This window comes from Saimiri boliviensis, chromosome 17, assembly GCF_048565385.1.
Source record: "Saimiri boliviensis isolate mSaiBol1 chromosome 17, mSaiBol1.pri, whole genome shotgun sequence".
Taxonomy (NCBI): Eukaryota; Metazoa; Chordata; class Mammalia; order Primates; family Cebidae; genus Saimiri; species Saimiri boliviensis.
In genome coordinates this window covers 45,803,839-45,828,170 of record NC_133465.1, presented here as the reverse complement: position 1 = coordinate 45,828,170, position 24,332 = coordinate 45,803,839, and the positions used below count along the sequence as shown (strand labels likewise).

Here is a 24,332-nt window from a genome sequence, read left to right as displayed (position 1 = left end):
AGTTTCGCTCTTGTTACCCAGGCTGGAGTGCAATGGCGCGATCTCGGCTCACCGCAACCTCTGCCTCCTGGGTTCAGGCAATTCTCCTGCCTCAGCCTCCTGAGTAGCTGGGATTATAGGCACGAGCCACCATGCCCAGCTAATTTTTTGTATTTTTAGTAGAGACGGGGTTTCACCATGTTGACCAGGTTGGTCTCGAACTCTCGACCTTGTGATCCACCCGCCTCGGCCTCCCAAAGTGCTAGGATTACAGGCTTGAGCCACCGCGCCCGGCCTGGGTTTTGCCATGTTGACCAGGATGGTCTTCATTTCTTGATCTTGTGATCTGCCTGCCTTGGCCTGCCAAAGTGGTGGGATTACAGGCGTGAGCCACAGCACCCGGCTGAAAATGACAGGTTTAAGAGTCAACATGGGAAATGGCTTTCTTCTTTTAACTAATAAAATTCTCTATAAATTATCTCTGCTTTCTATCAACACCAGCATTTAGAAATTTGTCCCCACTGCCTGCCATCTTAATGTAACAATAAAGCCTTTGAACATGAAAAATGACTTCAGTGAAGAAAACCAAGTTCAAATTTTTCCTATCAAATTGTTCTCTGCGGCCGGGCGCGGTGGCTCAAGCCTGTAATCCCAGCACTTTGGGAGGCCAACGCGGGTGGATCACAAGGTCAAGAGATCGAGACGATCCTGGTCAACACGGTGAAACCCCGTCTCTACTAAAAATACAAAAAATTAGCTGGGCATGGTGGCACGTGCTTGTAATCCCAGCTACTCAGGAGGCTGAGGCAGGAGAACTGCCTGAACCCAGGAGGCGGAGGTTGCGGTGAGCCGAGATCGCGACATTGCACTCCAGCCTGGGTAACAAGAGCGAAACTCCGTCTCAAAAAAAAAAAAAAAAAAAAAAAAATTGTTCTCTGCATCTGGAAGATTATAATTAGCACATTACATTATTTGACATATTGAAAAATCTCAGCCCAAGAGTTTCTGAGTAACAGCTGGACAAGGGGGGGATGCTTTGTAAATCTACCTGTTATATCCCATTCACAGACCCGTTGTAGGTTGGAAGCTTGAGGAAGATTCTCCTCTGGCTAGCTAAAATGACTCAGGACAAAAAGGAATGTTTCTAGAGATTGTCTTCCAACGGTGAGAAGTGTGCTGCAACTCCAAATGAGGAGTTCCAGTATTTAAGTTCGATTTCAGACTAACGAAAAGATCCTTCAATCTATCTGGCTAGAAGAAGACAAACCACAATAGGCAAAATGGGCAACAGTTGGGCCTATTCTCTAAAACTATGCTGTCCAATATGACACCAACTAGCCAAATGCGGACACTTAGGTTTCAATTAAAATTAAAAGTTCAATTCCAGGCCGGGCGCGGTGGCTCAAGTCTGTAATCCCAGCACTTTGGGAGGCTGAGGCGGGTGGATCACAAGGTCAAGAGATCGAGACCATCCTGGTCAACATGGTGAAACCCCGTTTCTACTAAAAATACAAAAAATCAGCTGGGCATGGTGGCGCGTGCCTGTAATCCCAGCTACTCAGGAGGCGGAGGCAGGAGAATTGCCTGAACCCAGGAAGCAGAGGTTGCGGTGAGCCGAGATCGCGCCATTGCACTCCAGCCTGGGTAACAAGAGTGAAACTCCGTCTGAAAAAAAAAAAAAAAAAAAAAATTAACCAGGTGATCCTAGCTACTGAGGAGGCTGAGATGGGAGGATTGCTTGAGCCCTGGAGGCAAAGTTTGCAGTAAACCAAGGTCATGCTACTGCACTTCAGATTCCAGCCTAGGTGACAAAGTGGGACCCCATCTTAAAAAAAAAAAAAAACTGTTATCTCTATATATAAACAGTAAGAACACCACCACCACAAAAGTACAATCATTACAGAAAGTTCTACTGGACAATCTGTCTCTAGAAGATTAAGGAAATTAGGGAAGCTTGCCTTTCAAAGATACTAGAGAAGATCTTGATCAAAATTCAACTGAATAAATTTCTCCCATCAAACATTTACCATTAGTGCAAATAATAACGTTGACTACTACTTTTTTTTTTTTTTTAACAGAGAGTAGAAAAGGATCCTGTATTCAGGAGGCTCAATGACAACTGGGAAGGTGCAGTATCTTTCACCTGTAATCCCAGCACTTTGGGAGAATCACTTGAGCCCAGGAGTGCAAGATCAGCCTGGGCAACATAGTGAGACCCCTGTCACTACAAAAAAATTCTTTTAAAAAATAGCCACACTTTGGGAGGCTGAGGCAGACAGATCACAAGGTCAAGAGATCGAGACCATCCTGGCCAACATGGTGAAACCCCATCTCTATTAAAAACACAAAAAAAATTAGCTGGGTGTGGTGGTGCGTGCCTATAGTCCCAGCTACGCAGGAGGCTGCACCAGAATTGCTTGAAATCGGAAAACGCAAGTTGCAGCAAGCCGGGATCACGCCACCGCACTCCACCACTGTACGGAGATAGAGCAAAACTCCGTCTCCAAAAAAAAAAAAAAAAGATTAGCCAGGGCTGGGCATGGTGGCACACGCCTGTAAATCCCAGCACTTTGGGAGACTGAGCTGGGCAGATCATGAGGTCAAGAAATTGAGACCAGCCTGGCCAACATGGTAAAACCCCATCTCTATGAAAAATACAAAAATTAGCTGGGTGGGGTGACATGAACCTGTAGTTCCAGCTACTCAGAAGGCTGAGGCAGGAGAATCGCTTGGACCCGGGAGGCAGAGGTTGCAATGAGCTGAGACTGTGCCACTGCATTCCAGGCTGGTGACAGAGCAAAACTCCATTTCAAAAAAAAAAAAAAAAAATACAGTGTGGTGGCATGTGCCCATAGTCCCCATAGAGGCTGAGGTAAGAAGATCACTTGAGCCCAGTCCAGGCTGAGGTGAGTTATGATCACGCCACTGCACTCCAGCCTTGACGACAGAGCACAACCCTGTCTCTTTAAAAGAAAACAACAAAAAAAAGATGACTGATTAGTTAACAGCAGGTAAAGTAGTGGGATAGTCTTGGGTAACAAACAAAACTGCTCTGAAAAGTGAATGAATGTACCTATGAATTCATCTTTCTCTCAGTTAATGAAAAAGTAGCCTGGGAGTGATGGCTCATGCCTGTAATCCCAGCACTTTGGAGGCTGAGGCGGGGAGACCACAAGGTCAAGAGACCAAGACCATCCTGGCCAACATGGTGAAACCCCATCTCTACTAAAAATACAAAAATTAGCTGGGTATGGTGGCATGGGGTCATGTCTCAGCTACTTGGGAGGCTGAGGCAGGAGAATCACACGAACCTGGGAGGCAGAGGTTGCAGTGAGCCAAGATTGCACTACTGCACTCCAGCCTGGAGCCAGAAGGAGACTCCATCTCAAAAATAAAAAACAATTATCAGACACCACATTTCTGAGACAGAAGTCCCATGCCCCTAAACCTGATGATGCAAAAGTGAAAAAGCTAGCCACCAATCCTATGATTACCTACCTCGAAGTTCCCGTGGCTGCAGGAAAGAAGGCTGCCCGGGACTCCAATTCTGTTCTGCTATATTTAGTTGTGCCACATCTTGCTCAAGTCCACTTGTAGTGGAATCCACTGGAGCCTCCCAGTTCCCAGTCTTAGTAGGTGGAGTTGCTGTGGTTTCTGGGACTGGAGGTGCTGGAATCAGCCCCTCAGGAGGAGGGGGCACCTCCTCTGCAAGCTTGACTGCATCTCCAACCTTCGTTCGGGTTCTTCTTGCCCGAGAATAGGATTTCTTCTCAATGGGCCTGTCCGGGGCTGGTGGTGCGGTATCAGGAGCAGCAGCTGATGTCTCTGAAGCAGCTGCCTCTTCCTTCTCAGGACTGCCAGGCACTGGAGCATCTGCTTCTGGAGATGGATCCCTCACAGGAGTCTGCTCTAGACGCCGTGACCGGTAACTAGTATCATGCTTAGTCTCACCAGACCAGCCACCATGCTGCCCACCAGCTTCCACAGGCCTAAAACCAGGACGACCTTCCTTGAAGCCCCCAGATCGAGAATAGTTCCTGGGTGTAGACATGCGGCCAGTACCTGCAGCATTCCTGTTAATAAATGTCCTTGGTGGTAGGGTACCCCCAAGACTCTGGTGGCGATGAGACTTGTTTAGCCTCTCACCATTCCAGTTTGGATCTCTTTGTGGAGGACTCCCATATCTACAAAAAAATGAAGAAACTGTTGAGAAAAAATTAACAAAAGGAGGCTGGGCTCAGTGGCTGAGGCCTGTATTCCCAGCACTTTGGGAGGCCAAGAGGGGTGGATCACTTAAGGCCAGAAGTTCAAGACCAGCCTGGCCAACACAGCAAAACCCCATCCCTACTAAAAACACAAAAATTAGCCAGATGTGTGACGGTGGGCGCCTGTAATCCCAGCTACTCAGGAGGCTGAGGAAGGAGAATCACTTGAACCCAGGAGGTGGAGGATACAGTGAGCTGAGATCGTGCCACTGCACTCCAGCCTGGGCAACAGAGTGAGACACTGTCTCAAAAAAAAAAAAAAAAAAAAAAAAAAAAAAAGCAACAGTTTTTTCTAAAACTTATCAATAGTGTACTTTTTTTTTTTTTTTTTTTTTTTTTTTTTGAGACGGAGTTTCGCTCTTGTTACCAGGCTGGAGTGCAATGGTGCAATCTCGGCTCACCGCAATCTCCGCCTCCTGGGTTCAGGCAATTCTCCTGCCTCAACCTCCTGAGCAGCTGGGATTACAGGCACGCGCCACCATGCCCAGCTACTTTTTTGTATTTTTAGTAGAGACGGGGTTTCACCATGTTGACCAGGATGGTCTCGATCTCTTGACCTCGTAATCCACCCGCCTCAGCCTCCCAAAGTGCTAGGATTACAGACTTGAGCCACCGCGCCTGGCCAATAGTGTACTTTTTTTTTTTTTTTTTTTTTGAGGCGGAGTCTTACTCTGTCACCCAGGCTGGAGTCTGGAGTGCAATGGCATGATCTCGGCTCACTACAATCTCTGCTGCATGGGTTGAAGCGATTCTCCTGCCTCAGCCTCCCAAGTACCTGGGATTACAGGCACCTGCCACTGCACCCAGCTAAACTACTTTTGTAGTTTTAGTAGATACGGGGTTTCACTATCTGGGCCACGCTGGTCTTGAACTCCTGACCTTGTGATCCACCCATTTTAGCTTCCCAAAGTGCTAGGATTATAGGCATGAGCCACCATGCCTGACCAATAGTGTACACTCCTTTTTTGTTTTTTGAGACAGGGTCTCACTATTTTGCCCAGGCTGATCTTGAACTCCTGGCCTCAAGCAATCCTCCTGACTCAATTTGAAAAGGGCTGGGGTTCCAGGTGCAAGCCATCACACCTGGCCCAGTAGTTCTCACCGGGGTTTCCGGATTCTTCGGGGTTTGATGTCATCAGGATTGTGAGCTGAGCGAATGTCATAACCATAAAGAGCAATGAGCTCCTGTCGAGACTTTGGGGCCTGCTCATCTTCCCGGAACTTGTCATGCTCCCAGCGACCCTCATCCTTCCATAGCTTTCTCTGACGCCCCTTGGGTCTAGATAAAATGAAGGAAAAGTGTCTTGGGTAAGCAGAATTCTCCAAGTAGAGATGTTTATGAACAAAAAGGGTCAGGCAGGGGAACAACAGGAACTTCACGTAGTCTCATTATCCAAGAGAGATTATTCAAAATGGGCGTCCCCAAAGCAAGTATGGATCACAGAACCTCAGGGCCTGCTGGGCTCAAATACAACAGACACAGAAATGAGGAAAGACTTCATTTCATGCCATTCAGTACTTTTGAAACATCTCCTTTCTCCTAAAAGGCAGCCTATGAAGTACTTCACATCTCAGAGGTCTTACGCTTCGGATTAAGAAAAGCAAAAGTATAAGGGCCGGGCGCGGTGGCTCAAGTCTGTAATCCCAGCACTTTGGGAGGCCGAGGCGGGTGGATCACGAGGTCAAGAGATCGAGACCATCCTGGTCAACATGGTGAAACCCCGTCTCTACTAAAAATACAAAAAAGTAGCTGGGCATGGTGGCGCTTGCCTGTAATCCCAGCTACTCAGGAGGCTGAGGCAGGAGAATTGCCTGAACCCAGGAGGCGGAGGTTGCGGTGAGCCGAGATCGTGCCATTGCACTCCAGCCTGGGTAACAAGAGCGAAACTCCATCTCAAAAAAAAAAAAAAAAAAAGAAAAGAAAAAGTATAATAATTAACAAAAGACGAGCTCTGGAAACAGACTGCTCTAGGTCTGGATCTTAGCTGCCTCACCAAGAGTTACCAAATATTCTAAGCCCTACTTTCCTCATTTGTACAAGGATAATCATAATGCTTAACTAAAAATGTTGTATTAAATGAAATAATACAGACAAAGCATTTAGCAAAGTGCCTGGCCTACATGTCTAAAATACATGTTAGACAGCAGCAGCAACAAGTGGCTTTTACCTGACTTCCTCCTCCTGAGTTTGCCCTCGAAGATCATGCTCAAAGAATAGCCCTTTCCGAGGTATGTACGCTGGATTCTTCCGATCTTCATCATCATCCAACTGCTTAGGGCCCTTTTTACCCACTTTGTTCTCCACAGGCTCTGTGCTCTCCTAGATGACAGATAAAAGGATCCTTACTCTTCCAAGACTCAGAGTCCCTATTCCAGCCTCTACAATGGAGGACTGGGGGATGTACTGACCTGTCCGTCCCCACTTTGCCTCTCTCCAGTCACAGTGCCTTTGGTGTCCGGCTTTTCTTCTCCCTTCTCTTCTTTTGTTGAAGAATTAACAGCATCATTAGCTTCTGACTTCAGCTCCACTTTGGAGTTTTCCTCTTCGCTGTATTCACCTTCTTCACCCTGAAAAAATTTTCCCTGTCAGCAGTGCAGGTAATATCTGCATGGTGCATTTTCTACACCCACGCACCGCACCGCTACCCCACCTGCAGCCCCAGGGACAAAATCTCCTCTATCACCCAGGCTGGAATGCAGTGGTACAATCCTGGCTCACTGCAACCTCTGCCTCAGGCTCAAGTGATTCTCCTGCCTCAGCCTCCCAAGTAGTGGGGATTATAGGCGCATGCCATCACGTCTGGCTAATTTTTTTATTTTTAGTAGAGACAGGGTTTCATCATGTTGGCCAGGCTGGTCTTGAATTCCTGACCTCCTGATCCACCCACCTCGGCCTCCTAAAGTGCTGGGATTACAGGCGTGGAGCCACCATGCCCCGGGGCATTTTAATTTTCTACTCTTTAGGAATACATTTATTGATAAACTTTTACCACAATATAGAACTGAATAGCAAACAAATCAATTCTTATCCTTATTTCTAGAAGATAAAGACCCTATTTTCGCTGGCCATGATGGCTCATGCCTATAATCCCAACACTTTGGGAGGCCGAAGCAGGTGGATCACCTGAGGTCAGTAGTTAGTGCAAGACCTGCCTAGCCAACATGACGAAACCCTATCTCTACTAAAAATACAAAAATTAGCCCGGAGGCAGAGGTTGCAGTGAGCTGAGACTGTGCCACTGCACATCAGCCTGAGTGTCAAGAGCAAAATTCTGTCTTAAAAAAAAAAAAAAAAAAAAAAAAACAGCAGCAGCCTCTAACGGGCCCAGAGGATATGAATGGAAGGGAGACTTACTATACAAAACCTAACATACAAGAAGACCAACATATGGCCAGGCATGGTTGCTCACGCCTATAATCTCAGCACTTTGGGAGGCCAAGGAGGGCAGATGAGGAGTTCAGGAGTTCAAGACCAGCCAACATGGTGAAACCCTGTCTCTACTAAAAATACAAAAATTAGCCGGGCATGGTGGCGCACACCTGTAGTCCCAGCTACTCGGAAGGCTGAGGCAGAAGAGTTGCTTGAACACAGAAGGTGAAGGTTGCAGTGAGCCGAGATCAAGCCAGCGCACTCCAGCCTGGGTTGACAAAGCAAGACTCCATCTCAAAAATAAAAATAAAAAATTAAAGTCCAAGTGCTGTCTCTTTCTCTCCTTTTTACTATCTTCTTCCCTCTTTTACTGTATCAAGATTGGGTAACACTGCTCATGACAGATAAAGTGCTGGGTCTACAGACAAAGGAGGATAATTAGGCCATCCCCTAAATAGAGGCCATTAGAAAAGGTCAGGAAATTAGATGTGTGGCTAGTTTTAGGTAGGAAAAAATAGCGGCTATGGCTCATGATAAAGGGACTGAATTTAGAATAAGGTGACTCTCCTCTCCTTGTCCTCCCCAGATTTGGCCCTAAAGAGGCAGAGCTATGGCTATGGAGACCTACGAGGACACAGAGGAATGGTTTCAAGGAAAGGTGGTTTAGTCCTCATTGGTGGTTACATCTGAAACCTGGTAGATGTACGTACACTGGTCTCTCCTCCTCCTACTGGGTCTAACACTTGACCTGAACCAGACTGCCCTGTCACTCAAGACCCAGGCTGGCTCCAATAATCTGGTCAAAGAGGCTAAATGTGAGATTCCTGAATTCCTGATTGAGAAGCCCTTAAACTCTTAAGTTTCTGCCATCTCCTCAAACAGAGCTGAGTCAGCCTGTTGGCCCAGACAAGCCAATTAATCCTTCTTTATTTTCCCTGCTCAGCATGGGTATAGATGACCCTGGAAAAACAAGTTTGAACTACTCAGGTCCACTTCTATGCAAATTTTTTTCAATAAAAGTTACAGCAAGTATGCCTGCCTCTCCTGCCTCCCCCTCCACCGCCTCTGTCACTCAAGGCAGCAAGATCAACCCCTCCTCTTCTGCAGTCTATTCAACTCAAAGATGATGAAGTCCTTTATGATGATCCACTTGCACTGAATTAACAGTGAATGTGGGCCGGGCGCGGTGGCTCAAGCCTGTAATCCCAGCACTTTGGGAGGCCAAGGCGGGTGGATCACGAGGTCGAGAGATTGAGACCATCCCGGTCAACATAGTGAAACCCCGTCTCTACTAAAAATACAAAAAATTAGCTGGGCATGGTGGCACGTGCCTGTAATCCCAGCTACTCGGGAGGCTGAGGCAGGAGAATTGCCTGAACCCAGGAGGCGGAGGTTGCGGTGAGCCGAGATCGCGCCATTGCACTCCAGCCTGGGTAACAAGAGCGAAACTCTGTCTCAAAAAAAAAAAATAATTAATTAATTAATTAATTAATTAAAAAAAAAAACCCTTTAAATAGTATTATCACATGATTAATAAGGAAACCTTGTTTTATGCTCCACCCTCTGATCTGTGGTAGGGTGTCAAATGAGGCAACTTTATTCCAAGTGAAAAACTTTGTTTCCAGGGCAGAACAGATACAAATAGCATAGTGCTGAGGAAGCTCCAAATTAGTAAAGCTTAGTCTAACTGAAGCCAAGGTGCTACCACATTGTCACAATGTTTTGGCAAAGGGATGTCATCAAAACACTTTTCCAGAGGAGACAAACTCCCTATATCACCCACCATTTCAGTGTACTCTTTCCAATTCTTACTAGCTCTCCTCTGAAGGAACTGCTTCCTTTGAAAAATTCTAATGCAGAAGTTTTAGCTCATTCTTCTACTTCCCACATATTTCAAATAAAAGAGGGGGTTTGTATCCTCCTTACTCTCAATGTCTTGTCCAGATTTAACTCCTCTAGCCTCATTTTAATAAATCCTGGCTCGTTCGGTGGCTCATGCCTATAATGCTAGCTCTGGAGGCCAAGGCGGGTGGATTGCCTGAGCTCGGGAGTTCGAGACCAACCTGGGGAATAGAGTGAAACCCCATCTCTACTGAAATACAAAAAAATTAGCTGGGTGTGGGGGCATGCGCCTGTAATCCTAGCTACTCGGTAGGCTGAGGCAGGAGAATTGTTAGAAACCGGGAGGCGGAGGTTGCAGTGAGCCAAGTGTGCCACTGCACAGCAGCTTGGGCTACAGAGTGAGACTCTATCTCTAAAAACAAACAAACAAACAAAACAAACAAACAAAAAAAAAAACAACACCCTGGCTCCTCCAAGGCCACAGGCCTACCTGTCATTAACTTGAAGACTTTAGCACTGAGTTCAGTCTCTTTTTTTTTTTTTTTTTTTTGAGACGGAGTTTCACTCTTGTTACCCAGGCTGGAGTGCAATGGCGTGATCTCGGCTCACCGCAACCTCCGCCTCCTGGGTTCAGGCAATTCTCCTGCCTCAGCCTCCTGAGTAGCTCGGATTACAGGCATGTGCCACCATGCCCAGCTACTTTTTTGTATTTTCAGTAGAGACGGGGTTTCACCATATTGACCAGGATGGTCTCGATCTCTTGACCTCGTGATCCACCCGCCTCGGCCTCCCAAAGTGCTGGGATTACAGGCTTGAGCCACCGTGCCCGGCCCTGAGTTCAGTCTTTACCTGCGCTTCAGCCATCCATTTCCACGGCTGCACTCCAAACCAGTCTTACCTAGAACTGCTATGCTTTTTTATTTTACGTAAAACTCCTCTACTTTCTTTTTTTTTTGTTTTTGAGATGGAGTTTCACTCTTCTTGCCCAGGCTAGAGTGCAATGGTGCAATCTCAGCTCACCACAACCTCCACCTCCCAGGTTCAAGGGATTCTCCTGCCTCAGCCTCCCAAGCAGCTGGGATTACAGGCATGTGCCACCATGCCCGACTTGTTTTGTGTTTTTAGTAGAGGCAGGGTTTCTCCATGTTGGTCAGGCTGGTCTTGAATTCCTGACCTCAAGTGATCCGCCAGCCTTAGGCTCCCAAAGTACTGGGATCACAGGCGTGAGCCACCACCCCTGGCTACTCTCAAAACCTTAAATATAATTAGCCAGGGGTGGTGGCTTATACTTGTAATCCCAGTTACCTGGGAGGCTGAGGAAGGAGAATCACGTGAACACAGGAGATGGAGGTTGCAGTGGGCCAAGATAGCGCCACTGCACTCCAGCCTGGGTGACAGAGAGAGACTCTTATTTCACCCCACATATAAAAACTAACTCAAAATGAATCAAAGACCTAGCTGAAACTATACAACTCTTAAAAGAAAACATAGGCAGCCGGGCGCGGTGGCTCAAGCCTGTAATCCCAGCACTTTGGGAGGCTGAGGCGGGTGGATCATGAGGTCGAGAGATCGAGACCATCCTGGTCAACATGGTGAAACCCCATCTCTACTAAAAATACAAAAAAAATTAGCTGGGCATGGTGGCACGTGCCTGTAATCCCAGCTACTCGGGAGGCTGAGGCAGGAGAATTGCCTGAACCCAGGAGGCGGAGGTTGCGGTGAGCCGAGATCGTGCCATCGCACTCCAGCCTGGGTAACAAGAGCGAAAACTCCGCCTCAAAAAAAAAAAAAAAAAAAAAAGAAAACATAGGCGTAAATACTCATGACTCTTGAGTTTGGCAATCCTTAGATATACCACCAAAAGCATGTGCATCAAAAGGAAAAATGTAAGTCTAGCTTCATCAAAATTAAAACCTTTATACTTGAAAGAATACTATAAAAAAGTGAACAATCGGCGCCGGGCGCGGTGGCTCAAGCTTGTAATCCCAGCACTTTGGGAGGCCGAGGCGGGTGGATCACGAGGTTGAGAGATCGAGACCATCCTGGTCAACATGGTGAAACCCCGTCTCTACTAAAAATACAAAAAAAAATAGCTGGGCATGGTGGTGCGTACCTGTAATCCCAGCTAGTCAGGAGGGTGAGGCAGGAGAATTGCCTGAACCCAGGAGGCGAAGGTTGCGGTGAGCCGAGATCGCGCCATTGCACTCCAGCCTGGGTAACAAGAGCAAAACTCCGTCTCAAAAAAAAAAAAAAAAAAAAAAAAAAAAATTTTTTTAAATGGCCTAGGTATTTGAATAATCATTTCTCCAAGATACACAAATGGCCAATAAGCACCAGAATAAACACTCAGCATCATTAGTCATCAGGGAAATGCATATAAAAATGAGACAACATGAGGCTGGGTATGGTGGCTCACACCTGTAATCCAAACACTTTGGAGGCCAAGGCAGGCGGATCACCTGAGGTCGGGAGTTCAAGACCAGCCTGACCAACATTGTGAAACCCTGTCTTTTTTAAAAAAAAAAAAAAACAGAAAACAAAATGAGATAACATCTCATACCTAACAGGATGCCTAGAATCAAAACTTACTATTTGAAATGGAGTCTGTCTCTGTAGCCCAGGCTGGAGTACAGGGGCGCAATCTCGGCTCACTGCGTCTCTGCCTCCTGGGTTCAAGCAATTCCCCTGCTTCAGCCTCCCAAGTATCTGGGACTAGAGGTGCACACCACCATGCCTGGCTAATTTTTTGTAATTTTAGTAGAGATGGGGTTTCACCATGTTGGCAGGATGGTCTTGATCTCCTAACCTCGTGATCTGCCTACCTTGGCCTCCCAAAGTGCTGGGATTACAGGCATGAGACACTGCACCAGGCCAAAAAAAAAGTTGTGTTTTTGTTTTGTTTAGGTTTGGTTTTGGAGACAGAGTCTCGATCTGTTGCCCAGCTGGAGTGCAGGGGTGCGATCTTGGCTCACTGTAACCTCTACCTCCTGGGTTGAAGTGATTTTTATGCCTCAGCCTCCTGAGTAGCCAGGATTACAGACACATGCCACCATGCTTTGCTAATTTTTGCATTTTTAGCAGAGACAGGGTTTCGCCATGTTGGCCAGGCTGGTCTCAGAACTCCTGATCTCAAGTGATCCACCTAACTCAGTTTCCCAAAGTGCTGGGATTATAGGCATGAGCCACTGTGCCCAGCAGAGAAAAAAAAAAAAAGGGTTTTAGATCTACATTGCCCAGGCGGATCTCAAACTCCTGGGCTCACGAAATCCTCCTGCCACAGCCTCCTGAGTAGCTGAGAATACAGGCATGCACCTGGGTAAATAACACAAGTGCTGTCAAAGTTATGGAGAAACTGGAACATGCATACACTGATATGAGTCATATAAAATGGTGCAGCACCTTGGAAACTGTATGGCAGTTCTAGTTCCTCAAATCATTACAGAGTTACCACATGACTCAGCAATTCCATTCCTAGGTGCACAAAGAGAAGTGAAAATATATGTCCCCACAAAAATGTGTGCACTAATGTTTGTAGCAGAATTATTCCTAATAACCAAAAGACAGAAATAAGATATGGAAATAACTCATGTCTATTGATGGGTGAATGGATAAAGAAAATGTGGAACACACAAACAATGGAATATAATTCTGCACTAAAAAAGAAATTTTGCCATTTGTGACAACAAATGGACGAACGTAGAGGGAACTATGCTAAGTAAAATAACCTAGCCATAGAAAGACAATACCACATGATCTCACTTAATTGTGGAATCTAAAGAAGTCAAACTCAGCCGGGCCCAGTGGCTCACGCCTGTAATCCCAGCACTTTGGGAGGCCGAGGGAGGTGGATTGCCTGAGCTCAGGAGTTTGAGACCAGCCTGAGCCACACAGTGAAACCCTGTCTCTACTCAAATACAAAAAATTGGTTGGGTGTGTCGGCATGCACCTGTAGTCCCAGCAACTCGGGAGGCTGAGGCAGGAGAACTGCTTGAACCTGGGAGGCGGAGGTTGCAGTGAACCCAGATCATACCACTGCACTCCAGCCAGAGTGAGATTTCATCTCAAAAAAAAAAAAAAAAAAAAAAGCCAGGCGCGGTGGCTCAAGCCTGTAATCCCAGCACTTTGGGAGGCCGAGGCGGGTGGATCACACGGTCAAGAGATCGAGACCATCCTGGTCAACATGGTGAAACCCCTTCTCTACCAAAAATACAAAAAATTAGCTGGGCATGGTGGTGCGTGCCTGTAATCCCAGCTACTCAGGAGGCTGAGGCAGGAGAATTGCCTGAACCCAGGAGGCGGAGGTTGCGGTGAGCCGAGATCGCGCCATTGCACTCCAGCCTGGGTAACAAGAGCGAAACTCCATCTCAAAAAAAAAAAAAAAAGTCAAACTCACAGAAACAAAGAGTAGGAAGGAGGTTGTCTGGGGCTTAATGGTAGGGAAAATGGGAAGATTATGATAAAAGGAAATAAAATTTCAGTTATAAGATGAGTAAGTTCTGGAGACTTAATGTACAACATGGTAACCACAGTCAATACTAATGTACTAGCCAGGCGCGATGGCTCACACCTGTAATCCCAGCACTTGGAGGTGGGTAGATCATGAGGCCAGAAGTTTGAGACCAGAGTGGCCAACATGGTAAAATCCAGTCTCTACTAAAAATACAAAAATTAGCCGGGCATGGTAGTGGGTGCCTGTAATCCCAACTACTCGGGAGGCTGAGGCAGGAGAATCACCTGAACCTGGGAGGCAGAGGTTGCAGTGAGCCAAGATCATGTCACCACACTCCAGCCTGGGCTACAGAACAAGACTCCATCTATTTATTTATTGTTTTGTGTGAACCTTCCTGGAGATTCCATCTAAAAATAACAATAATGTACTGTATACTTGGCCAGGCATGGTGGCTCATGCATGTAATCTAATACTTTGGGAAGCTGAGGCAGGAGGATTGCTTGAGGCTGAGGTCAAGACCAGCCTGGGCAATATAGTGTTTCTTTGCCTCTACAAAAAATTTGTTTAAAAATTAGCTGGGTGGGCTGGGTGCGGTGGCTCACGCCTGTTATCCCAGCACTTTAGGAGGCCTAGGCGGGTGGATCACGAGGTCAAGAGATCGAGACCATCCTGGTCAACATGGTGAAACCCCGTCTCTACTAAAAATACAAAAAAAATTTAGCTGGGCATGGTGGTGCGTGCCTGTAGTTCCAGCTACTCAGAAGGCTGAGGCAGAAGAATTGCCTGAACCCAGGAGACAAAGGTTGCGGCAAGCCGAGATCGCGCCATTGCACTCCAGCCTGGGTAACAACAGCAAAAACTGTCTCAAAAAAAAAAAAAAAAAAAAAAAAAAAATTAGCTGGGTAGCTGGGCACCATGGCATATGCCTGTAATCCCAGCCCTTTGGGAGGCTGAGGTGGACAGATCACAAGGTCAAGAGATTGAAACCATCCTGGCCAACATGGTGAAACCCGTCTCTACTAAAAATACAAAAATTAGGTGGGCATGGTGGCACATGCATATAGTCCCAGCTACTTGGGAGGCTTAAGCAGGAGAACTGCTTGAACCTGGGAGGCAGAGGTTGCAATGAGCGGAGATTGTACCACTGCACTTCCAGTGTGATGACAGAAAGAGATGCTGTCTCAAAAAAAAAAAAAATTAGCTGGGCGTGGTGGTACTACGCCCAGGAATTTAAGGTTGCAGTGAGCTATAATTGTATCACTGAACTCCAGCTTGGGTGACTAAGATTCTGTCTCTTTAAAACCATGTAGAATAAATAAATAAACAAATAACATATTGTAAACTTGAAATGTGCTAAGAGAACAGCTCTTCAGTGTTCTCACACACATACAAAACAGTTAACTATGTGAGATAAATATGTTAATTAGCTTAACTGTGGTACTCCACAATGTACACATATATCAAGACACCACACTGTACATGTTAAATGTAAACATTTTTGGTCACTTATACCTCAATAAAGGTGGGGTGGGGAGGCAGATAGAAGGAATGAAGTACCGATACATGCTATAAGTCAGATGAAAACATTTTACTGAGTGACAGAGGCCAGACACATAAATCTACTTGTCACATAATTCCATTCATATGAAAGGCCAGCACAGGAAAATCAAGAGAGACAGAAAATAGATTTGCAGTTGCTTAAGGCTAGGGGAAGGATGGGAGAATTGGGTTCCTTCTTTTCCCTCTCTCTTTTTTTTTGAGATGGGATCTCACTCTGTTACTCAAGCTGGAGTACAGTGGTGTGATCATAGCTCACTGCAACCCCCGCCTCCCAGGCTCAAGCAGTTCTCCTGCCTCAGCTTCCCAAGTAGCTGGGATTACAGATGTGTGCCACCCTGTCCAGCTAATTTTTGTATTTTTAGTAGAGATGGAGTTTCACCATGCTGGCAGGATGGTCTCGATCTCCTGACCTCATGATCTGCCGGCCTCAACTTACCAAAGTACTGGGATTACAGGCGTGCGCCACCGTGCCCGGACAAATTTTTTATTTTTTTATAGAGAGGAGGTCTCGTGGGCCAGGCATGGTGACCTGCTCTCTACAGAAAAGTGTCTATAATCCCAGCATTTTGGGAAGCAGAGGCGGGTGGATCACTTGAGGCCAGGAATTTGAGACCAGCCTGACCAAAATGACAAAACCCCATCTCTACTAAAAAATACTAAAAATTGCTGGGCATGGTGGCACCTGAGGTCAGTTCAAGACCGGCCTGACCAACATGGAGAAACCCTGTCTCTACTAAAAATACAAAGTTAGCCAGGTGGAGTGACATATGCCTGTAATCCCAGCTACCTGGGAGGCTGAGGCAGGAGAACCGCTTGAACCTAACAGGTGGAGGTTGCAGTGAGCCAAGATAGCACCACTGCAGTCCAGCCTGGGCAACAGAGCAAGACTCTGTCTTGGGGAAAAAAAAGAAAAAGCTACTCTGAATCATGCTTCTTTCTAAAAGACCAGGAAAACTAATTTTACATAAAAACGAACAGAAAATACAGAAATTAAAATTCCATATAAAGTTATAAGAATTCCTACAGACAATGAAAGCATGACAGAAAGACATCCACGTATCACATCAAAATTGCAACTTTTATTTCAAAATGAGCTAAGGAGACATTTAAAAAATTATGTAACGCATGAAAGAACATCAATCGGAATTGGAAAAACTCAAAAACGAAATGAAAACTCAGGTATGAGGAATTAGGAACTATATACCAGATGTCACCACCTAAAAGTCCCACAGCTTTTCGATTTCACGACATCCAAAACCTGACCCACCACTGTCCTAGAATTCTTCTGCTGTCCCTTCCTTAGTGGTTAACAACATGCATCAACCTGCACATCCCTTTGACTTCTTTTTTTCTTTTTCTGAGTCAGGGTCTTACTCTGTTGTCCAGGCTGGAGTGCTGTGAAGTGATCATAGCTCTACAGCTTTGACCTCTTTGGGCTCAGATGATCCTCCTGCCTGAACCTCCCAAGTAGCTGGGACCAGAGACCATGCACCACCAGGCCCAGCTAATTTTTTTTCTACTTTTCTTTTGTAGAGACAGGATTTTGCCATGTTGCCACGTGGATCTCAAACTCCTGGGCTCAAGCAATCCACCAGCCTCGGGCTCCCAAAGTGCTGTGATTACAGGCAACAGTCACAGTGTCTGGCCTCCTTTGACTCTTTAACTCAGGTTCCACATTCAGTCAATAAAGGGGTTGTTAGTAATACTAGAATCTCTCTTGCAGGGCACTGTGGCTCACATCTGCAATCCCAGTACTTTGGGAGGCCAAAGCAGGAGGATCACGAGGTCAAAAGATCAAGAACATCCTGGGCAACACGGTGAAACCCCACCTCTACTAAAAATAAAAAGATGAGCTGGGTGTGGTGGCGTGCACCTGTTGTCCCAGCAACTCAGGAGGCTGAGACAGGAGAATTGCCTGAACCCAGGAGGCGGAGGCTACAGTGAGCAGAGATCTCGCCACTGCTCCAGTGTGGTGACAGAGCAAGACTCTGTCTCCAAAAAAAAAAAAAGCTCTCTCAAGTAAAAACCTTCTTTAGGGTACCATCATCAAGCTCCTTGGACTATCCGAACAACCTCTAAACTCCTGCCTCTAGTCTTCCTTTGTGCCTCACCCACAATTCATCCTCCACATTTAAGCCTTCAATGGTATTCTTTCCTTGCCTTAAAATAACATCCAAATTCCTTTACATATAGAATGGTAAGCTGCTATAAATTCACAATCCCCAAAACTCAATGCACACTCCATATTGCCTGTCAGTTTTTCCAGTGTTTCCATTCTCTAGTGACTACAGATGGTCCCTAAGCTATGATGGTTCAACTTACAATTCTGACTTTACGATGGTGCAAAGGCCATACATTCAGTAGAAACTGTACTTCTTAGCTGGGTGCAGTGGCTCACCATATCTGTAATCCCAGCACTTTGGGAGGCCAAGGTGGGAGAAACTCTTAAGCTCAGGAGTTCAAGACCAGCTTGGACAACACAGAGAGACCCCATCTCTATTAAAAATATTTTTTAGGCCGGGCGCCGTGGCTCAAGCCTGTAATCCCAGCACTTTGGGAGGCCAAGGCGGGTGGATCACGAGGTCAACAGATCGAGACCATCCTGGTCAACACGGTGAAACCCCGTCTCTACTAAAAATACAAAAAATTAGCTGGGCATGGTGGCTCGTGCCTGTAATCCCAGCTACTCAGGAGGCTGAGGCAGGAGAATTGCCTGAACCCAGGCGGCGGAGGTTGCGGTGAGCCGAGATCGCGCCATTGCACTCCAGCCTGGGTAACAAGAGTGAAACTCCATCTCAAAAAAAATAAAATAAAATATTTTTTAAAAAGGACAAAAGAAGCCAAGTTCGAGACCAGCCGGGGCAAGAGAGAGACTCCATCGCTATTAAAAATATTTTTTTTTTTTTTTTTTTTTTTTTTTGAGACGGAGTTTCGCTCTTGTTACCCAGGCTGGAGTGCAATGGCGCGATCTCGGCTCACCGCAACCTCCGCCTCCTGGGTTCAGGCAATTCTCCTGCCTCAGCCTCCTGAGTAGCTGGGATTATAGGCACACGCCACCATGCCCAGCTAATTTTTTGTATTTTTAATAGAGACGGGGTTTCACCATGTTGACCGGGATGGTCTCGATCTCTTGACCTCGTGATCCACCCGCCTCGGCCTCCCAAAGTGCTGGGATTACGGGCTGAGCCACCGCGCCCGGCCTAAAAACATTTTTTAAAAAAAGTAAAAAAGAGGGCCGGGCGCGGTGGCTCACGCCTGTAATCCCAGCACTTTGGGAGGCCGAGGCGGGTGGATCACATGGTCAAGAGATCGAGACCATCTTGGTCAACATGGTGAAACCCCGTCTCTACTAAAAATACAAAAAATTAGCTGGGCATGGTGGTGCGTGCCTATAATCCCAGCTACTCAGGAGGCTGAGGCAGGAGAATTGCCTGAACCCAGGAGGCGGAGGTTGCGGTGAGCCGAGATCGCGCCATTGCACTCCAGCCTGGGTAACAAGAGCGAAACTCCGTCTCAAAAAAAAAAAAAAAAAAACTTAGCTAGAAGTGATGGCGGGCTCCTGTAGTCCCAGCTACCTGGCTACCTCAGAGACTTAGGCAGGAGAATCGCTTGAACCTAGGAGGTAGAGCCTGCAGTGAGCCAAGATCACACCACTGCACTCCAGCCTGGGCGTCTAATAGAACAAGACCCCATCTCAAAAAAAAAGGTAAATAAAAATTTTAAAAATAAAATTTAAATCAAATCACGTCACTCTTTGTTTGTTTTGAGACAGGGTCTTGCTCTGTTGCCTGGGCTGGAGTGCAGTGGTGCAGTCTTGATTCACTGCAACCTCTACATCCCAAGCTGAAGCAATCCTCCCACCGGACCAACTGGTAGCCCCTGCTCACCAATTTGTCTTTATTTCTAATACATATCCTGTCCCAACAATGTTCCAGTCACACCTAAGTACTCCCAAGTTCCCAAACGCTCTCTATCTTCTCTGGCTGGGCTTATTCTTTTTAAGAAAAATTTAGGGCACAGTGGCCCACGTCTATGATCCCAGGACCTTAGGAGGCTGCAGCAGGTGGATCATGAGGTTAGGAGTTCAGGACAAGCCTGGCCAACACGGTGAAATCCCATCTCTAATACAAAAATAAGCCAGGTGCCGTGGTGCATACCTATAGTTCCAGTTACTTGGGAGGCCAAAGCAAGAGAACCGCTTGAACCTGGGAGGCAGGGGTTGCAGTGAGTCAAGATAGCGCCACTGCACTCCAGCTCGGGTGACAGAACAAGACTCCATCTCAATAAAAAAAAAAGAAAATGAAAATATTTAATTTTTATGGGTACATAGGAGGTATATATATTTATGCAGGGCCGGGCTGGCCTCAAACTCCTGGCCTCAAGTGATTCACCTGCCTCAGCCTCCCGAAGTGTTGGGATTACAGGCGTGAGCCACTGTGTCTGGCTACTATGGGCTTTCTTGATTGCTGTTGGACGATCTCAGCTCATGGCAATCTCCACTTCCTGGGTTCATGCAGTTCTCCTGTCTTAGCCTCCTGAGTACCTGAGGCTACAGGCATGTGTCACCACACACAGCTAATTTTTTTTTTTGCATTTTGTAGAGATGGGATTTCACCATGTTGGCCAGGATGGTCTCAATCTCCTGACCTTGTAATCTGCCCGCCTTGGCCTCGCAAAGTGCTAGGACTACAGGTCTGAGCCACCGCGCCTGGCCTGCCAACTCTTTATCTTTCCTGACTGCTTAAGATGGATTCAGTGCTCATGGGTAGTACACTACTTAACCCTATCCCAGTGCTATCCCCTATTAGCAAATGGTACAATTGCTTGCATGTCTGTCTGACTTCCTTATTCAGTTGTAACATCTATAAATATAGGAATTTTGTTATAGTGTTTACCATTCCATCCTCAAGGGCTTAACAGAGTCTAAAATGTAGCAACAGTTCTAAAAATTTATAGATGAAATCTTTAATCCACCAATTCCCCCTGTATGTAACCCCATTACCAAAACTCAGGACTCCACTCAACAACCCAAGAAACAAGCATCTATTCTGATGGCATCTCTAGTAATTTATCCAATCAAAACAAGTAAACTCACAAAAGCCTGTTTTCAGGAAACTTTCTCTTAAAGACAAAGAAATCCCCATCTATAAAACGATGGATGCTCTTGGCACAAAACATTCAGAATCCTTCCCTTTCAAAGTCTTCAGACAGATTTGAAAAAAATATCCAACTGACTGGCTTCTCAACCTATGCTGCATAAAACGAACTGTCAAACATCTTTCATTCAAGAGAAGGAAAACATCAGAGGACTTCAGGATGTTTTCATTCTCTTACTTCGAACCTCATATTTTACAGACGGGAAGAGAAACCAACTAACAGTGTAACACTTGTGGCTTGAAACAGCATGCCCCAAGTTTTCCCTAACTCTTAACTGAACAAGACCTTCTGTAACAGTTTTTCAGAAGCCTAAATGAAGAATGCACAAAAGGATAAACAAGGAGGTGATGGTACATTTGCAACAAAGGTGTGTACACATTTTTAAAAAAGCAATTCTGATCTATACCATAGGGAAAAGAACCTATCGTACTCACTTCCGAGTCTTCTGCACTTTCATAATCCGAGAGAACAGCTGAAATAAAACAGAAATATGTGGAAAAAAAGAAACCCAGAAACATTTTTTTGGCATATAATAGGTCAGACTAAGAGTCTCATTTAATTGACATCAACCTATAAGGTAGATAAAAATATAGTTCCCCACTTACAACAGGCTTAGAGAGTAACTTGCTCAAGGCCATACCGTTAAAACCTACGCTCTTAACCACTATGCTACAAAAAGCCACTCTGTGCCCCTAAATCCGTTACAGTGTGTGAGAATGTAGACTGCTGGAAATAAGTGACCTGAGCTTATGCTTTAAAAAAAAAAAAAACTCTTTTGGATAACACTGAAAGGAAAGACAGTATTTGAAAAATAAAAAAAATTAAAAAATTTAAAATTAAGGCCGGGCGCGGTGGCTCAAGCCTGTAATCCCAGCACTTTGGGAGGCCGAGGCGGGTGGATTACACGGTCAAGAGATTGAGACCATCCTGGTCAACATGCTGAAACCCCATCTCTACTAAAAATACAAAAAAATTAGCTGGGCATGGTGGCGTGTGCCTGTAATCCCAGCTACTCAGGAGGCTGAGGCAGGAGAATTGCCTGAACCCAGGAGGCAGAGGTTGCGGTGAGCCGAGATCGCGCCATTGCACTCCAGCCTGGGTAACAAGAGCGAAACTCCGTCTCAAAAAAAAAAAAAAAAAAAAAAAAATTAAAAATTAAAATTCTTGTCATAATGGGGTAAAAGATGCTACTCACCATCACCTTCAATGCCATCTTCACTCTCCTGAAGGAAAGTAGAAGACGTGGGTTAGTTCTGTGATTTCCATAGGTGGGAAGCCCAATAAAGAAATGTGGGTGAAGAGCTGAAGACTCAACACAAAATGGTTGAACAGGGAGACAGAGATAATAAATCTTTCACAAGTAGCATCCGAGGCAAGTCCACTCTCCTTCCCTACAGCCCCGATTTCTGAATAAACATCCGCTTTCCATCCCCACCGGCACTGCCATCCTCCCAGAAACCCCCAACCCTTCTTCTTCCCTTGGATCTCCGGATGCAAACTCTTTGGGATAACTCCTTTTCTCTTAAAAAAAAAAAAAAAAAAAAAAAAGTCCCACTATCTATCAACTCCCAGACACCAACATCACCTACACCCCGCCCCCCCACCAGCGGCCGGCTCGCCGCCCGGCCCCCACACCTCGCCCCGCCGGCGCGCACTCACACACTCCGATTCCTCAGCGCTCTTGGCGCCCCCGCTTTCCAACCGCCGCAGATGAAGGGCCCCGATTCGGCCTCCGCGCTGTGAAGACAGAGAGCCGCTGCCGCCGCCTCCGGCGCTACCGCTGCAGCTACCGCCGCCCCGCAACGGGGAGCCGCCGCTATCTGAGCCCGAAGCACCAGATTCCTCGTCCTCGGTGTCTTGCGAAGCGCGTTGCCGCCGCCGGTCCGCCATCTTACGGAGAACGGCCACCGCGGGCGAGCGACTTACGCACCGCGCCCGTCGCAGAGGTTGCTGGGAGGCTCGAGAGCTAGTCCCGGCGTGCTACGCGTGCGGCGCTCGGCCACCCTGCTAGGGGGCGGGGAGGGAAGGGGGCGGGGCCTACGGCCTGCGGCACGTTTGCGGCCGAACCGGATTACGTCTGTCGGTGATGTAAGTGGGCGTGGCGCGGCTGCTGACTTCCCTTGGGCAGGCCTAGGGCAAGGGAAGTTGGACTTCAGCAGCCTCCCGGGTTCTTGGCCCGGCCATCTTGGGCTTCCCGAGTGGAAGGCGTCGCCAACCTGTCACAGCTTCACTGCAACACTGGGGTTGTTTCATGGTTTTCTGTTTCCATTTCTCCCGTCTACCTACGTTTGAGGCAGGCCAATTTACTGCATTCCTTTGCTTGGTAAAATCACGAACCAAGGTAAATCTCAAAAGCCGTAGTGCTGCGTCAGATTTGCTACACCAGCCCAGTTTAAGATAACGGGCGAAGGAGAAACCAGTTGTCTGCAGTGAAGCCAGAGGACTTAATTGTTGCAGCATTTTCTCTGTGTCCTCATTTCCTCTTCCCTCTTCACGTTTCTTCCCACCTCAGCCATCACCTCTCCCAAAGTGCAGGCTGGTATGATGCCAGAATGATCGGTTTTGTTTTGTTTTTTGAGACAGGATCTCACTCTGTTGCGCAGGGTGGAGTGCAGTGAACGCGATCACGGCTCACTGCAGCCCTGACCTCCCAGGTCCAGGTGACCTCCCCTGCCTCAGCTGCCTCAGTAGCTGGGACGACAGGCACACACTACCACGATCGGCTAATTTTCTATTTTTTGGAGCGTTAGGGGTCTCGCTCTTGCCCAGGTTGGTCTCGAGCTCCTGGCTGGGCTCAAGCGATCCTCTCGTCTCAGCCTCCCAAAGTGCTGGGATTGATTACAGGCATGAGCTACTACTCTTGACCCTTATCAGAATTTTAGAACCAATTTAAAAAGAAATGGTCAGTAGGAACCAATGTTGATTCAAAATCCTGACATTTTCTTCTTAAGGTTTATGGCAGTGCGTTCATTTTGGCAGGGAATTTGTCACCAACGAAAAGAATCAAGTGTATTTTCTTTGGACCGTTATAAGGATATACAAAGTGCATGAACTTTTAGTGCACCTACAGGAGTGCACCTTAATAATATATGTATCAAATAAAGGCCACTAGCCAGGCATGGTGGCTCACGCTGTAATCCCAGCACTTTGGGAGGCTGAGGTGGGTGGATCACAAGGTCAGGAGTTCAAGACCAGGCTGGCCAACATATCAAAACCCCGACTAAAAATACCAAAATACCAAAATTAGCCAGGCATGGTGGTGCGTGCCTGTAGTCCCAGCTGCTCAGGAGGCTGAGGCAGGAGAGTCACTTGAACCTGGGAGGTAGAGGCTGTGGTGAGTCGAGATCATACCGCACTCCAGCCTGGGCAACAGAGCAAGACTGTCTCAAAAAAAAAAAAAAAAAAAAAAAAAAAAAAAAAAAAAGGCCACTATGGCGTAGGATTCTTTACTTAGTAAAATTTTTATGAACAACATGGTTAAGGATTCTGCTGTTTATCAGATTTATAGACAACATGAAACTGGAAGTAATTATGAATGCCTTCAGAGATTAAATGAGAATTCAGACAATCTCACCTAATTAGACAGGTAGCCAAACGTGACAACTTGTAAGTACAGCTCCAAAAGCCAACTGCCTGACTTCAAAATGGAGGATATATGATTTAATAAGTGTTAAAGAAAAAGACCTGGAGGATCTTATTGATCATAAGC

The 24,332-nt window shown here is 46.5% G+C and overlaps 1 protein-coding gene across 1 annotated transcript in view; it reads right to left on the bottom strand.

The window, feature by feature from the left end:
* Nucleotides 1-22,602, bottom strand: part of CASC3 (CASC3 exon junction complex subunit) — a 28,027-nt gene extending 5,425 nt beyond the window's left edge. Inside the window, exons 1-7 of the mRNA XM_039475830.2 lie at nucleotides 22,283-22,602; nucleotides 21,819-21,846; nucleotides 21,058-21,095; nucleotides 6,654-6,812; nucleotides 6,413-6,564; nucleotides 5,347-5,523; nucleotides 3,478-4,163 (exon numbers count right to left, since the gene is read on the bottom strand). Of these exons, the coding sequence (XP_039331764.1) occupies nucleotides 3,478-4,163; nucleotides 5,347-5,523; nucleotides 6,413-6,564; nucleotides 6,654-6,812; nucleotides 21,058-21,095; nucleotides 21,819-21,846; nucleotides 22,283-22,513 (1,471 nt within the window). The 5' untranslated portion in view covers nucleotides 22,514-22,602. The remainder of the gene's footprint in view (nucleotides 1-3,477; nucleotides 4,164-5,346; nucleotides 5,524-6,412; nucleotides 6,565-6,653; nucleotides 6,813-21,057; nucleotides 21,096-21,818; nucleotides 21,847-22,282) is intronic.
* Between the last annotated feature and the right edge of the window lie 1,730 nt (nucleotides 22,603-24,332).